Genomic DNA, 15142 nt, shown 5'->3' with positions numbered 1-15142 from the left:
TTTGCACACTAACAGACGGCTCTAATGTCCACTGAAGGACTTTACACTTCCTACAAACTGACTGGTGAACTCAGTGAGCAGGTGAGCCCACGAGCTGAGAGCGCCCCCAAGAGGACGAGGGGCGAGTAGATTGATTTGATTGATTAGCAGGCTGATTTTTTACGACAGCAGCCACTATGGGAGTGCAGGGTAAACACAGCTGTGACAATTATTATTAATAATTATGCTTCTTCCAAGCTGTTTGTGCCATTTGTACTTTTTGACATAATGGGAATTTTGTTGCACTTCTTATGAGTGTTTTCTAACTCACTCTCTTGATTGAAAGTCAGTTACAATGTAACTTCAACGTAAAGTTTTTAAGTTTTAATAAGATTGAACAAAAACAAGGATATGTGTGTTTTGATGTTTTAAATGCAGTAAAATTAAGTTTATTTAACGATGAGGTGTCTAAATTTGTTATGTACATCCTGACAATGCTAGACTTCTTTTGTTGTGTGAGCGCGTGTCCAAGCGTATACATTTGTGAAATAATGCACATATCTGTTGTTTATATATATTTTTTGTATTAGAGCATATTTTTCTATTCATCTGTCCTGTAGTGCTAAATCACAAAAGTCACCTCAAAGAGCTACAATAATACAGAGAGAAGCCCAACAATCAGATGACCCCCTCTGGGTTTCCTGACTTTGTTTTACATCTGAGTAACTGGGAAAAAAAACCAGAATAAAAATATTTATTATGTTATGATTGTTGTTACACTGACAGACAACATAAAAACCTTCTCAGGTGTTTACATTTAAGACAGACTGGATTTCATCATATTGTGCGCATGTGGTCAGAGACAGTTGTAAAGCTGTTTGTAGATTATGAACAAATTCAGGTAAGAAAATATTGCTGAATTACAGATTCTTGCAAAGGCATTAATGTCATGGGATGTAAAGGCATTAGGGGAGCATCTAGTGGAGTTCGAATATAACTGTAGTCTGTTTTTGCTCCACTTGGAAGAAGTGAAACTAAGATTCAAACATGAGCGATGAAGAAACGATTTCACATAAAGAACAAACAGGAAATGTAACACTGTCAGTTCAATTTATTCACAAATCGACTACAATACAAATTCAAACATGATCACGAATATGATGCAGTTCTTTGTGAAATAATGATTTGTGAGTAATTTGTGAATGTGGACTATATATGAAATACATACAAAAGACATCATCATACTACCCTAAATCACTCAAACATCTTAAGAATACCTTAAAGATAACACGAATCCAGTGACATCTGAAGAGTGACATGTAACACCCCCCCCCCCCCCCCCCCCCAAAAAAAAACCCCCAAAACAACATTATGCATTACACGGGCATTATGAAGGATGTTACATTTAAACAACTTCAGAAGTCTGTAATGAAGAAGAGGATTAGGGGGATCTACCTTGGACCATGATACAGCTAAATATAACTCTTTTTGTAACGTCTGCAATCTCCTAAAATGAGCAGGACACATATTACACCATGTAGTTATCACAATGATTCACATTCAGGACAATTTCTGAATTTTAAAAAATAAACCAACATATTTGGAAACTTTTTTCATAAAACCATAAATTTGCCTCTTGGAAGTCACAAAGTCATCAAACCTTCCAAAATATTGCAGATTTTACCCTCTTGATAAAACTACTATTTATCTGCATACATACATTGTCAACATTTTTCTAGTTTCTGTTTGAGTTAAATACAACTACTTTTTTTTATTATTATTTTTTAATTTTTGCAAACAATAACTTATTAAATGTATAATATGTTGGAGATTATCTAGTTTTCATGAGACAAAACAGATTTGTATTATTAGCAAAAATTACTTTATATAAAATACTAGAGGAGTAAATAAAATCATTAACATATAGAAGGAAGAAAACTGGGCCTAATATTGATATGTGGTGCTTTTATTGAATATTTGCTATTAACAGGCTAAATACAGGTACTATCTCTGCAATAATCCTATACTTCTGTTGTTAATAAAGCACTAAGAAAAAGTCTTGAGACCCCCCTAATTTATCTATATCTTGCTTCCAAACAGCCAGATTATCTTGTTGTTTTTTCTTGCTTTTGTTTGTTAGTTTTTGTTAGTTTTAGGGTTTTTTTTAAGTGGTCTTTTGCACAGCACTGGAGTTAACTAACAATTCCACTGAAGAATAAACTTTTTTCAGCTGCAGCATTCTATGAAATAAATATTCTCCCTGGTGTTTTGTTTTTGCCACATTTCATTGCATTTCAGCTTTATACGTTTTGGACCTTTGAGAATCTCGAGTTCGTAATAACTGAGCTGCCAGTGGCTCAGTGAGGCAGAAAAGCATCAACCAACCTGTTTTATGTGCACATGTAATCAAGTGCTGAAAATATTATTTGTAATAATGAATCAAACGCTCAAGTTCATATCAAAAGCATTTTTACAAAAACATAATCATGTTTAATCCTGCATTTTACACTTCAATTATAATGTCAGTGCTGCTGTTTTATCCATTTGATGATATGCTTTAAATACACATATCCCATAAAAACACTCATTAGACAGCATACACACTGATTTTGACCTTCTGTGTGTATTTATACTTGAACATCAACCTCATCTGCCTCTTCTTTACAATAGCAACAACAACAAATAAATAATAAGACGTTGGTCAGAGTGGTGCTCCAAAATGCAAAAAGGTAGAGTGTCTTACTGCAGGATCTGTAGTCTGTAATCTGAAGTTGTTTATAATTGCTGTAGATCACTGCATTACCTGCAGAAATATGAGAGAGATCTCAGAAAATGAATGATTTTGGTGCAATATCAATTAAAGAAACAGTTGAATAGAATGTGTTATATATTTCTATTCTTCGGGCGCTTGAGAGGAGAACAAACACAAGCTTTGCGATGAATCCAGTCGTTTTTAGCTTTCATTATTTCTATTTTCCTTATCTGTTTTTTTTTGGTGCAGCACCTAACTTCATCCACAGCTAGAAACAAGCGGTTTAAGCTCCTCCTTTAATCCCATCAGTACTTGAATTAGTATGATATTTTTGCTTAATTAGTCCTTTATTTTGCCAAGTTAAAGTCTCCTTGATGTTAAAAATGTCCATTCCCAGAGTACACTGGTCAGGTTTAGGTTTAGGATCTGAACTTATCACTTGGTTACTTGAATAATTCCTATATTAACTATACGTATAGTTTTGCTTTTGGATTTCGTTCTCTGTCATACTCGTTGCTTGCTTAATGTGGTATTTTCTGCTGTGCAGGCGTCATGTTATTTTGCAAGAGCTGCCTGCTGTGGTCAGAAATTGAGTAAAACCCTTAAAGCTTACCAGCAATGTACCAGCAAATGAAGAAGAGGGTAGTCACGGACCAACAAAGCAGGTTACATGACCCGTACATATACCATGCAAAGAAGGCAAAGATGGGTCCACAAAGATAAATAGGGATGAAGGGAATTCCTGGACAGTCCTTGAAGTACTCCCCACCTTTTAGGCACAAAGACAAAGTATCACCAGAACTGCTTGCACGTCACCTGTTTGATGACTATCTTATTATAAACCTCTGGCTTTTCTCGTGAACTCTTTATTTGATCTAGTCTACACTGGTGTGGTGTATTGTTGGGGACACAGTGAAGGGCTCGCTCATGGAGTCACAGTTTTCTTAATTCAACTGTTAAGCTTTTACAACTTCTGCTTTCTTGAGCGATCAGATCCTAACAAAAAGTGTGGAGCAAACAATCAATATGTGTCAATATGTGTCTTACTGATGCTGAGAGGTAGTCTCAGATGTTATGTATCTAATTTGTTTGGAATTCAGGCTGCAGAGGACAAAAACACCTTCAGCACCATCATTAGTTAAAGTGCAGGAGCATAAAGGGAAACTATGGTATTCTTACAACTATGCATGTCATTTTCTATTGTCTGGCTCTGTTATCTCTGTATGTGAAGCAACTAATCTGTTAATAATATCATAAAAATAACACATGCTACATGCACTGGTAATATATATTCAGATAAATTCAGTCTGAATGTGCTGCTTCTCTCACTTACCAACTATCACTTGAGCAAAGACTGTGACGAATAAAAGCACTAAGATGCAAACTGAAGGGAGACAGAATAGATTTTTAACATCACAAATGAGACGGTTCAACAGCTGCAGATGTGCTGCACAGGACTCTCTTACCTAACGATGCTGTTTGTTTTGCCATTGTGCCAACTTTCACCAGCACAGATCCAGACAGTCCAGTTGTTTTTATTTGTCAGGAAAATGAAAAGATCAGCCTGCCAGAGAAGAGAAGCGTTTACTATCCATACAGTCTTGCATAATGAGCAACCACCTAATCCCCCCCACAGAAAATAAAATCAGGTGTTACCTTTCTGCTGTGTAAGACACTCAGTTTATGTAAATGTTAGTAATGTGCCACAAAAAACATAAAAAAATAAAAAATAAAAAATAAATAAAATTCCCATAAAGGACAATGATAAAGTGGCTCCTCTCATTTGTACTGGCAGGAAGTCTACCACAAAACAAACGACAAATTTGTTTGAACATTTTTGCTCTTTTCTTTTTTTAAAAGTAACATTTAGTTAATGCAGGCTCCAGCCCCTCTGGATTGGATAAGGTGAAGAGAATTAATGGACAGAAGTTATTGCCTATTAAACATAAATGCAAGTATAAAAGAGTACAATACAGGATGCGTCATGAAGAACTCAACAAATCCATCAGTGGGACGATATGACACACAAGACTGAGTGTCATGTACTGATAAACATGTAGAGATATTCTTAACTGGCATTAAAAGTACTCACAAGTACAAAAGTAGCATAAAAATTGTTATACCTTCATTCTCTTTATAAGGAAACGTGTTTACCTGGAGGTGCACTGAAAAAAGATGTGAAGATGTACCAAGGAAGAAGCCTGCGCCACCAAAACAACAATGCTGGAGGATTAGTGATGAAACAGAAAGTTATGTCCTCAGGAAGCCACGTACTTGCAAGCGCTTCCTCTGGGGTTTAACTGCAGTTGGCATCTGTTTACAATGCATTACTGCTAATATTTCATTAGTCTATCACAGTTTTCTCTGATTTATTTTATAGAAAAAAACCTAAATAACAGTTTCCTCGTCTCCACTGAGCCCCCACTCATAAATAAAATTGCTAAAACTGCCACCCCAGCCTTCACTTTGCAAGCCTCTACAGTGGGGCAAAAAAGTATTTAGTCAGCCACTGAGTGTGCAAGTTCCCCCACCTAAAATGATGACAGAGGTCAGTAATTTGCACCAGAGGTACACTTCAACTGTGAGAGACAGAATGTGAAAAAAAAATCCATGAATCCACATGGTAGGATTTGTAAAGAATTTATTCGTAAATCAGGGTGGAAAATAAGTATTTGGTCAATAACAAAAATACAACTCAATACTTTGTTATTGCCAACAAAGGTTATGTTACAGAGGTCAAACGTTTACTATAGGTCTTTACCAGGTTTGCACACACAGTAGCTGGTATTTTGGCCCATTCCTCCATGCAGATCTTCTCGAGAGCAGTGATGTTTTGGGGCTGTCGCCGAGCAACACGGACTTTCAACTCCCGCCACAGATTTTCTATGGGGTTGAGGTCTGGAGACTGGCTAGGCCACTCCAGGACTTTCAAATGCTTCTTACGGAGCCACTCCTTTGTTGCCCGGGCGGTGTGTTTTGGATCATTGTCATGTTGGAAGACCCAGCCTCGTTTCATCTTCAAAGTTCTCACTGATGGAAGGAGGTTTTGGCTCAAAATCTCACGATACATGGCCCCATTCATTCTGTCCTTAACACGGATCAGTCGTCCTGTCCCCTTGGCAGAAAAACAGCCCCATAGCATGATGTTTCCACCCCCATGCTTCACAGTAGGTATGGTGTTCTTGGGATGCAACTCAGTATTCTTCTTCCTCCAAACACGACGAGTTGAGTTTATACCAAAAAGTTCTACTTTGGTTTCATCTGACCACATGACATTCTCCCAATCCTCTGCTGTATCATCCATGTGCTCTCTGGCAAACTTCAGACGGGCCTGGACATGCACTGGCTTCAGCAGCGGAACACGTCTGGCACTGCGGGATTTGATTCCCTGCCGTTGTAGTGTGTTACTGATGGTGACCTTTGTTACTTTGGTCCCAGCTCTCTGCAGGTCATTCACCAGGTCCCCCCGTGTGGTTCTGGGATCTTTGCTCACCGTTCTCATGATCATTTTGACCCCACGGGATGAGATCTTGCGTGGAGCCCCAGATGGAGGGAGATTATCAGTGGTCTTGTATGTCTTCCATTTTCTGATGATTGCTCCCACAGTTGATTTTTTCACACCAAGCTGCTTGCCTATTGTAGATTCACTCTTCCCAGTCTGGTGCAGGTCTACAATACTTTTCCTGGTGTCCTTCGAAAGCTCTTTGGTCTTGGCCATGGCGGAGTTTGGAGTCTGACTGTTTGAGGCTGTGGACAGGTGTCTTTTATACAGATGATGAGTTCAAACAGGTGCCATTCATACAGGTAACGAGTGGGGGACAGAAAAGCTTCTTACAGAAGACGTTACAGGTCTGTGAGAGCCAGAGATTTTCCTTGTTTGAGGTGACCAAATACTTATTTTCCACCCTGATTTACGAATAAATTCTTTACAAATCCTACCATGTGGATTCATGGATTTTTTTTTTCACATTCTGTCTCTCACAGTTGAAGTGTACCTCTGGTACAAATTACTGACCTCTGTCATCATTTTAAGTGGGGGAACTTGCACAATCGGTGGCTGACTAAATACTTTTTTGCCCCACTGTATGCTTCCTGAGTGAAATCATCAGTCTCCACTGTTTCTCTTTTGTGACACCAATAACATTGGCAATTTAAAGGTTTTCCCATAATGAAAGGTGTATTCTACATACCAAACAGAACTACATTGTATATGAACCAACCTGTTTAAAAGGGTTTGAACGAGTGTAATTGTAAAACACTTAATTTTATTACTTTCCCTAAACTGGCTAGGCAGATAAATGGTTAGTTTATCATCATTCATTAGATTTTTTTTAATCATGATATATAATAGGCTCTTATTCAGTGGTTTCAATGGTCCAGATTAGTCAGTTGTCAGTGGCAGTTGACTATTCACAGACACTAACCCTTTTCAATTCAATTTTATTTAGGTAGCGCCAAATCACAAGCGCTTTATATTGCGAGGTAAAGACCCAACAATAGCACAAAAAGGAAACAAGTGACCCACTATGAGCAAGTGCTTTGGCGACAGTGGGAAGGAAAAACTCCCCTTTAACAGGAAGAAACCTCCAACAAAACCAGGCTCAGGGAGGGGCGGGGCCATCTGCTGTGACCGGCTGGGTTAAGGGGAGAAAGACTGGACAAACACAGGGTGTGGAAGCGAGCCAAGCAGGAGAAGTAATAACTAATAATTTAACACAGAATGGTGTATAGAGGTGTATACTTCAATTCTTACCCATAGTCGTCTTGCACAGAAACAGATATTTGAATAAATAAGCTTTGATATTGAGACAGTGCCAGATTGCAAATTTTAAACATCAGACACACTAAAAATATCTTTACTGTCCATTGTGCGATTGGGTCTAATGCTTTTTTGCACAGATAACTACCGTTTAGCGTGTAGGTCCAGAATTTCTGCTTTTCAGATAAAATCGATTAGCCACACAAAGCTTCCCACTCTTGTCTTTCGTTTTTATTTCTGACATGACAAAATACGGCAGGTCTTTTATTTCAAATGTCAAGATTCATGATCCATAACTTACAGCGATAAACCTCTGACAGACTTTAATGATGTGATTACATTTTGAACAGTGAAATACAGAGAAGTGTTGGTTTCCACAGAAAACAAACCTACACTTTACAGAATTATAAAGTATGAAAAACTACATTACACAGGATTTTTTTTGGTATTCGTTTATTCCCTGATTGATACCATTACCAAAGTGACTTTTTCCATTTCATCATTTACACGCAATAACCCAAATTTGTGGCTCATCATGTAACAGCACATCTACAGATTCAGATGTATCAGCTGAATCCTGACACTGACTGATGCTGGGCGTTTATCAGCAAATAGGATGGCAGTAAACGATGTCAGTGGCTGAGATTTATCTGTAATGTCACTAAAAGAGTTTAATGACGAGCTGAGATCCTTGTGAGAAAAACCTTCCTCACATTTATAATATAGACGTGTTTTCCTGGGACAAACATGGAAACAAATAGGAAAGTAAAAATAATTTTGCTGTTGGAATCAGCTCTCGCATAAATTCTTAAACACCAATGATCTTCTTGATTTCAGAATAAAATTCCTGTAAACAGTAGCTGCTGCAGAGGTATAGAAAATGCTCATCTTTCAACACAAGATGCGCGGTCAAATCACACACTTACAACATATTCGTAAACATATCTGCATCAGCAGCATATTCATTGTGTGCGTCCAGTACCGTCATCGTTTCTGAACGTCGTTACACGTCGTCATCGGGATCGGCACGGCCACACAGACAGAAGCAGAGGAGGACCAAGAAGCCGCACACGAAAAACAAACCGATCAGGATGTAAACCAGAGTGGTGGTCCAGAAGGCAAACAGGTACAGGGTCTTGTTGCAGTAGGAGCTCACATCCGTTGCGTTTTTGGTGTAGTTAGGCTGATAAATAGAGTAGATCCATACATTACCTAAAAAAAAAAAAAAGAAAGAAAAGGAAAACAAATGAAGTGAAGAATGAATAATAATTGTTTGATCTCTCTGCACATAAGCTGGACTTTAGTGTTTGGAGGCCTGACAGCTGACAGGATGTGCACGGCAGCACTTGAAGCCTCACTGAGCTTAGACAACTATTCTAATTATCTTAATTCATGTTACATGTACCTCTCAGGGGTTTGTGTGTAGTAATCCATTAAAACAGCCATATATTGCCACCTAGTGGCCCTTGCATGTTACAACATTCTCATTCTCACCCTAGTATACCTTAATGCTCATGTGAACAGTTGTTCAAAAAATATCTGGTTTTAGTAATCCAGTTTTTTCCTTCTCTGGATTATGTGCATCTAATCCATCCTACTTTTATCCTGGTTGTTCAAAACAGAACTTAAAGGCTCACTCTGATCCAAGTACAGACTTTCAAACATGATCAAATTCAGATTACCAGCATTTTCATTAGGATGCTAAAATAAAAAAAAAAAAAAAAATTAAAACAAAATTAGAAAGATTCCCAATTAACTGCCTGCAGTTTAACACCCTATGACAAATGGAATATCTGTTCAGAACGCACCCTGCCTCTCGACCAATGGTAGCTTGGATAGGTTCCAGCGCCCCTGCGAGCCTGATAAAATTTGATTGAAGTTTGATAACAAACAGCTATTTTGGGAATATTTAATTAGAAAGAAATTCGCTATTTTATCCACAACCAAGTTTACCTCACCTACTTTACCTCACCTACTTTATCATGACTCAGAAGCACTGTACTGCATGACCTAAATAACTGCACTACCACAAAAGCCACAATTAAGACAGATACAGTCAGCTACTGCTGGTGATGTTAGCTAGCAAAAGAGACAATTAAAAAGATGATTGAAAACATCAGCTGAGACATTTTCTGCACTTTTTGGCTCTGACAGAAAGCAGCAAACACTGAGAGCCTATGGATAGATTTAAGTCTTTAATGAGTTAAGGTTTATCTACTGTGATCACCTTTAACATTCTTAATTCATAACCATTTTTAAAATAATGTCTTGTCTTGATCTTATTAGACCTTCCAGATTACTTCTGAAAACTAGGCCCAGTTTCCCAGACATGGATTAATCCAAGTCTTACACCATAATCATTTTCTAACATAACTTTACTAAATTTACTTCCTTTATTCCTTCTTGTGAGGTGTTTGGATGTCCCTACCCAGGCAATACCAGTACTTGAGGGCGATAAGGCCATCGGGAAGTGTGAGACAATGAGGAAGCTGAGGAGCATTTTCTCAGAGACTTTGCACAACCTTATTTATTTTTAGAACCAGAGTAGTCACGTCGCAGCAGTCACGTCGCATCAGTCACGTCGCAGCAGTCACGTCGCAGGTTTAAGAAAATTCTCCATTCGCTAAACTTTTAAGAACTGGAAGCTACATCCATCATTCATATACAGATTGTGATCTGCTCTTCCCTCTGCCAAGAATAATGGCTATTGATCTTCTGACCAATGAGAAAAGAGAGCATATTGATCAATCAACACTCAACCCTAAAGACTACAGTCCTAATTTACATCCATGTTTTCGAGCTTGTACTCCTCGTTTTCGTAGCGGCTAGCTTCTTTCACGCAGTGCTAGCGTGGGATATCAGTTTTAATGATTAGACAGGGAATCCTGCACCCTGAGTACATAAGACTCAGTGTCTGCTATGATAAATCTAAGAGACACAATGAAGGGAGAGCACTTAACACAGCACCATATATTTTTTGCTGGCTTTTTAATACATTCAGTTTGGTGTTTGGAGAGTCATGGAGCTGAAACTAATGTGGTCTATAATAGAAACATTCTGCTATAAAAGCTGCATGAAGCACACTGTAAACATTGCCTGTTCTGTTTGCGGTGCTGAGAGCCGTTAATGTTTAATCTCTTCGGTGTGAATTTATGCTGGTTGTTTGTCCAATGACCATGATTGTATTTACACAATTTTAACAGGCAGCCAACCAGAAACAGGTCACTTCCTTGACTTTTTAACTCACCAGCAATAAACCAGCAGAAGAGAAAGACAGATGTCAAGGAGTTCCAGGTTGTGCAGATTGTGCTCAGAGGGTTGGAGGTGCCTTCTTCGGACTCCCTGGCGCAGGGCAAGCAGGAGAGCAATGACAGAATCAGGCCAAAGACTCCCACCACTATCAGATAGATGGGGATGAAGTGCTCACGCGGACACTCATCAAGGTATATTGTCCCTGGTGGACACAAGGAGGATGATTCAAAAAAAGAACAATCTGAGCTGCCTGGAAAACTTTAATACTTGTGAACACTCAGTCAAGTAAGTAAGTATGGAGCTCACCAATTGCAATCTGAGCAATGGGCATGCCGCACAAAATCACCTTTGAAATCGCTGCAAGAAAAATAAAACACTGAACTCATTTTCTTCACATGATATTTACAGAAGTGAAACTATGACACCAGTGTTCCACCAGATTTTACCTAGAGCGGGTGCTGGGGGTTGAGGATGGTTCCGGATGCGTCCCAGAAGGTTACTGTTCGCCATTTTTCCTAATGAGTTTCTTCACCTGCAAAGGAAGATAAAGAGCTGACCTGGTGAGAGAAAAAAAAATTGTTCAGATTCTTTTAAAGGTCAAAGTGAAGTTGTGCAAAGCGATTTTGAGCAGCCAGAAAAGGCGGTGACAATGAAGCAAACAAAACAAATCTTCTGATTACAATACAAGAAATTTGTATCTTTGTCTGTGGCTCCTGTGGGCTCCAACCTACAGGTTTGTCAGGTCATCAAGCGGGCTATCAAACATCGAGAAATGTTTGAAAACGACCCAATTTTAGCATATGACCATCCACCACTTCTATTCTTTTTTAATTTTCCCCAATGTGATTACGTACAACAGCTTGCTGGCAGTACACACACTAGGATTGGATACCAAACTCTGTATTTTTCAGGCTACTACGAAATCTGTCTGCAACAGATGTTTGGTACCAGAACATGAGGACTGGTACCAGGATTAGAGGAAGAAAGAGAGCGTTCCTGTGATGTGTTGAGGAAGAACAAAAACACAGGATGGTGGCAGCGGTGGTGAGCCGCAAACAATCTCAATTGAAAGGACTCTCAGAAAAAAAATTGTCATGGCAACACAGCACATCTAATCTGATGAGACACCAGGTCAGTCACAACATACTGTATATCATGAAGACATGAAGATTATATCAAATCTGAAAACCAAATTCACTAGCAGAGCGGCAGCTAGCATTAGCATTGGGAGATAATGAGGAAACTTTTAGTGAGACGTTGTTGTTAACAGTAAATCACCCTAACTTTATGTGAGATGGCACGTCTGAAATATTTCTATTTCACGGAGGAGCCATTTTCCACACTGAAGCTCTCTGAGCGCTCAATAAGATGTAACTGATTAAAAAAAACAACTTAACCCTCTCATTAAACTTCTTGTTGCTAATGCACAACCAAGTCCTGCAGTGGTACTTCTGAGTAAAAAAAAAAACAAAACTCATAAAATATGTATGTGGGGTGATCAGGTTGTTAGTTTTTAACTGTTGCAAATTGGCAACGCCTGCCTTGAGAGGGTTAAATGGACACCTCTGAGTCTTGCAAAATTTTACATTCTTGTAATATTTATAGACCGTCAACTGAAACCTCCCAAATATTTCAGTGTCATTGCTAAAAAATAAATAAATAAATAAATAAAAGAGCAACTTTTATTAATTGAGAAGCTTTAAACAAAAAATGAAATTACTGACCAAAACTCCAATCATTGCATTAGACAAACATATTTTCATTTCATTGTAAATGAAAGGTGATGGCATCGTGCATTAGTAGCTATGATAACACAATTTATAATTCATGGGCATGCTTCCAGCTATCAAGTGTGTCTCTTCTATAAAGTAGGAGAGACTCAGAAGAGAGAGTCCAAAACAATGAATACTACATTTCCCATACTGCAGCTGGACCCCATCTCTCATTGAACGAATTCCCATCTGAGGTAGGGCCACATGAGCCTAAATTCAATTTACTTTCTTGCAGTTTATGTTGCAGCTCTTAATTATGAGCACAGACAGAAAATGGGATTAAACGCGGTGAACACGGAGTGGATTCAGTCTGTGTGGAAACTGGATCGACTGAACTGCAGTGCAGAAGATAAAGGGGAAGACGGAGAGGTGTGTCTGCATTCACTACAAAGCCAGTTTGACCAATATTACTGGAAGAGCAGAGGAAAGGAAACAGCTCGTGTTCCACATTACAAAAGAGAGAACGCAGACACAATCACGAGGGAAAAATGTAGAGCATGTGTGATCCTGTTGAACAAACTTTTAACAGCATCCGAGTTGCTTTACGGAGTTCCTATAAAAGTGACGTAATTGCTTTCAACCCCCCCCCCCCATACGCTTTATAATGTTCCCTATCCAGCACGTTTAACGTTAAACTGCAGCCTCGCCTTAATTTTTTAAGACGATAAGCGTCTCCGCCTGCGTGGGACACAGACACGAAGCGCGTGTCGTCTCTCGAGCCCTCAAACAACAGCAAAAAGTCAACACAAAGACAGAGGGAGGGAAAAATGAGTTTGTGTTTAAATAAACGAATGACAGATTCCCTTTTAAATCTCTTACCTTGTGCTCACTCAGAGTTCACCTCCTGCCAGCTGCTCGCGTCTCTGACAGCCTCACCTAGTCAGATGCAAAGCCTCCGCCAGTCAGATGCAAAGCCTCCGCCTCTAGGGAGCGCGCTTACAAACTAAAGCGCTCGCTCACGCGGTCAGCTGATTGTGAAAGAGGCGAGAGGTGACAGGCTCTGACACACATCCGGTTTAATAATGAGAGTTGTTAATGATAAGCGTCAAAATGACTGTGAAACACACTGTGTAAACACTTCAATACTTAAATAAAACAGTTTGAAAAACAATTACTTAATGCAATTTTAAACTGTTGTTCTTTTCATACCACCGGCCTAAAAAATGGCTCCAAAAAGGTTTCTGAATGTTTCATTCCTTTGGACTGTTTTCAGAGATATATTTCAATATTTATTTATTTTTAAATTTCCAGGCTAATATGTTAAACTGGTGTTAAATATTTGAGAAAGAAGGAACGATTGTAACATAAAATGCAAATAAGGCTGAATTACTAAGGGTGTCATTAGGGTGAAATCATCTTTCTGCTCAAAGCAATGGTCGTGGCAGTTTGAGGTCCTTCACTTCTTACAGCAGCTGCTCACACATAGCAGCTGTCCTGATAATCAAATGCTGTCACATGAGAGCAGATAAAAGGAATGGGCCGTTTGTTCTTCTCAAAAGTTTATTGTTTGCATTTAAACAGAGGAGTGGAGCTCTGCGAATATCAGCAATACACGTATATGTGCATTGTTTTTGTAAGCATTGTAATGTGTAGTAATACTACAAGACAGATTTGAGTCTAATGAGAAGAAATGCTATTAAAAATGATTCACCCTTACGGGTCCCAGTGATGTCACCGGATATTTCATTACATGCACTCATATATGTACTGATAAAGAAATGAGACATGTTTATGCTTTTAAAAAAAAGATAAAATGATTTTAAAAGAAAGGAATGCGAACTGTGAACTTCTGGTTCTCTGTCTGCAGCGGTCTGTAATCCGAACCGCTCAGTCTGACCACTGGAGATGAAAATAGTCGTTAAGTCAGATTTGTTATTGAATTACGGTGTGTATTTCATACTGCTAATTCTAGCTTTTTACTACAAGTGCTTCTAGTTTCATTTATTTGTGAAAATTATGTATTGTATATGTATATATATGATATATGTATATTTTTAAAATGTTATATTGTTACATAAAAATCATTTGAGGCCTTCCCCCCGAGACAAGAGTCAGTCTAAGTCTGCTCACCTTCGTTTTGTGGCGTTCCCTCCTCCCTCCTGTACTATAGCGTACTATAGTAAGGGTGTTTGGGTCTTCCCTTAGGAATAGGGCAAGTTGCTCGGTCATTTGGGGGGGCAGAGAATAGAACCGATGCTCCTCCACATACATGAAAGAAGCCAGTAAGGATGTTCAGGCATCAGCCTAGGCATGCCCAACTGCAGGGAGATGGCAGGGCAGGACAGAACATGCTGAAGAGATTATGGCTCTTAGCTGACTGACCATTTCAGTGATTTAAGGCAGGTCTGCTGAGTGATAATAAAATAAAAAAAGAGATTTTTTCTATTGACGTGTGAGAAATGATATGTAAGAAATTATATAACATTTACGATCCTAACTGAGAAAAAAATATTATAGTCAAATTTCCAGCTTTTTTTTACTGTTTTTTTTCTGTTCTATTGAAGGGCCAAACCACCAGAATTAAAACTATACAAAAATGCAAACTAATTAATAAATCTACTTTAAGACTAAATAATATTAAAATGAGTATTTCATTATTTAATTTAAAAAAATGTCACTCACATTTAG

General features: G+C 38.6%; 2 protein-coding genes and 1 long non-coding RNA gene across 3 annotated transcripts in view; 1 reads left to right on the top strand and 2 right to left on the bottom strand.

Moving 5' to 3' along the window:
- Positions 1 to 15142, top strand: part of LOC146580272 (Y-box-binding protein 2-A-like) — a 114115-nt gene that overhangs the window by 69916 nt on the left and 29057 nt on the right. The window lies entirely within an intron of this gene.
- LOC146580277 (uncharacterized) lies at positions 1341 to 4980 on the bottom strand. The gene is made up of 5 exons (XR_014891681.1): positions 4886 to 4980; positions 4198 to 4295; positions 4065 to 4115; positions 3345 to 3500; positions 1341 to 2782 (listed from the first exon to the last, which is right to left on the bottom strand). It is a non-coding gene; the product is annotated as an uncharacterized LOC146580277 (long non-coding RNA).
- LOC146580276 (transmembrane protein 272-like) lies at positions 7700 to 13487 on the bottom strand. The gene is made up of 5 exons (XM_085266918.1): positions 13334 to 13487; positions 11189 to 11299; positions 11049 to 11099; positions 10738 to 10944; positions 7700 to 8702 (listed from the first exon to the last, which is right to left on the bottom strand). The coding sequence occupies exons 2-5, from the start codon at positions 11250 to 11252 to the stop codon at positions 8494 to 8496; spliced, it is 531 nt and encodes a 176-aa protein (XP_085123044.1). The 5' UTR covers positions 11253 to 11299; positions 13334 to 13487; the 3' UTR covers positions 7700 to 8493.

Source organism: Mchenga conophoros, linkage group LG3, assembly GCF_057382185.1.
Source record: "Mchenga conophoros isolate Kocher_MC1m ecotype Shallow Benthic linkage group LG3, M_conophoros_male_GT1.1, whole genome shotgun sequence".
Taxonomy (NCBI): Eukaryota; Metazoa; Chordata; class Actinopteri; order Cichliformes; family Cichlidae; genus Mchenga; species Mchenga conophoros.
Note: the sequence above shows the minus strand (reverse complement) of the source record. Positions and strands in the feature narration are given on the sequence as shown.

What these genes read in the sequence shown, in the direction of transcription:
- LOC146580276 (XM_085266918.1), bottom strand. Translation starts at nt 11,252, where the DNA reads ATGGCGAACAGTAACCTTCTGGGACGCATCCGGAACCATCCTCAACCC. An exon ending in ACCCCCAGCACCCGCTCTAG is followed by an intron (nt 11,100 to 11,188) that starts GTAAAATCTGGT and finishes TTTTTCTTGCAG; the next exon opens with CGATTTCAAAGGTGATTTTG. An exon ending in CATTGCTCAGATTGCAATTG is followed by an intron (nt 10,945 to 11,048) that starts GTGAGCTCCATA and finishes TGTGTCCACCAG; the next exon opens with GGACAATATACCTTGATGAG.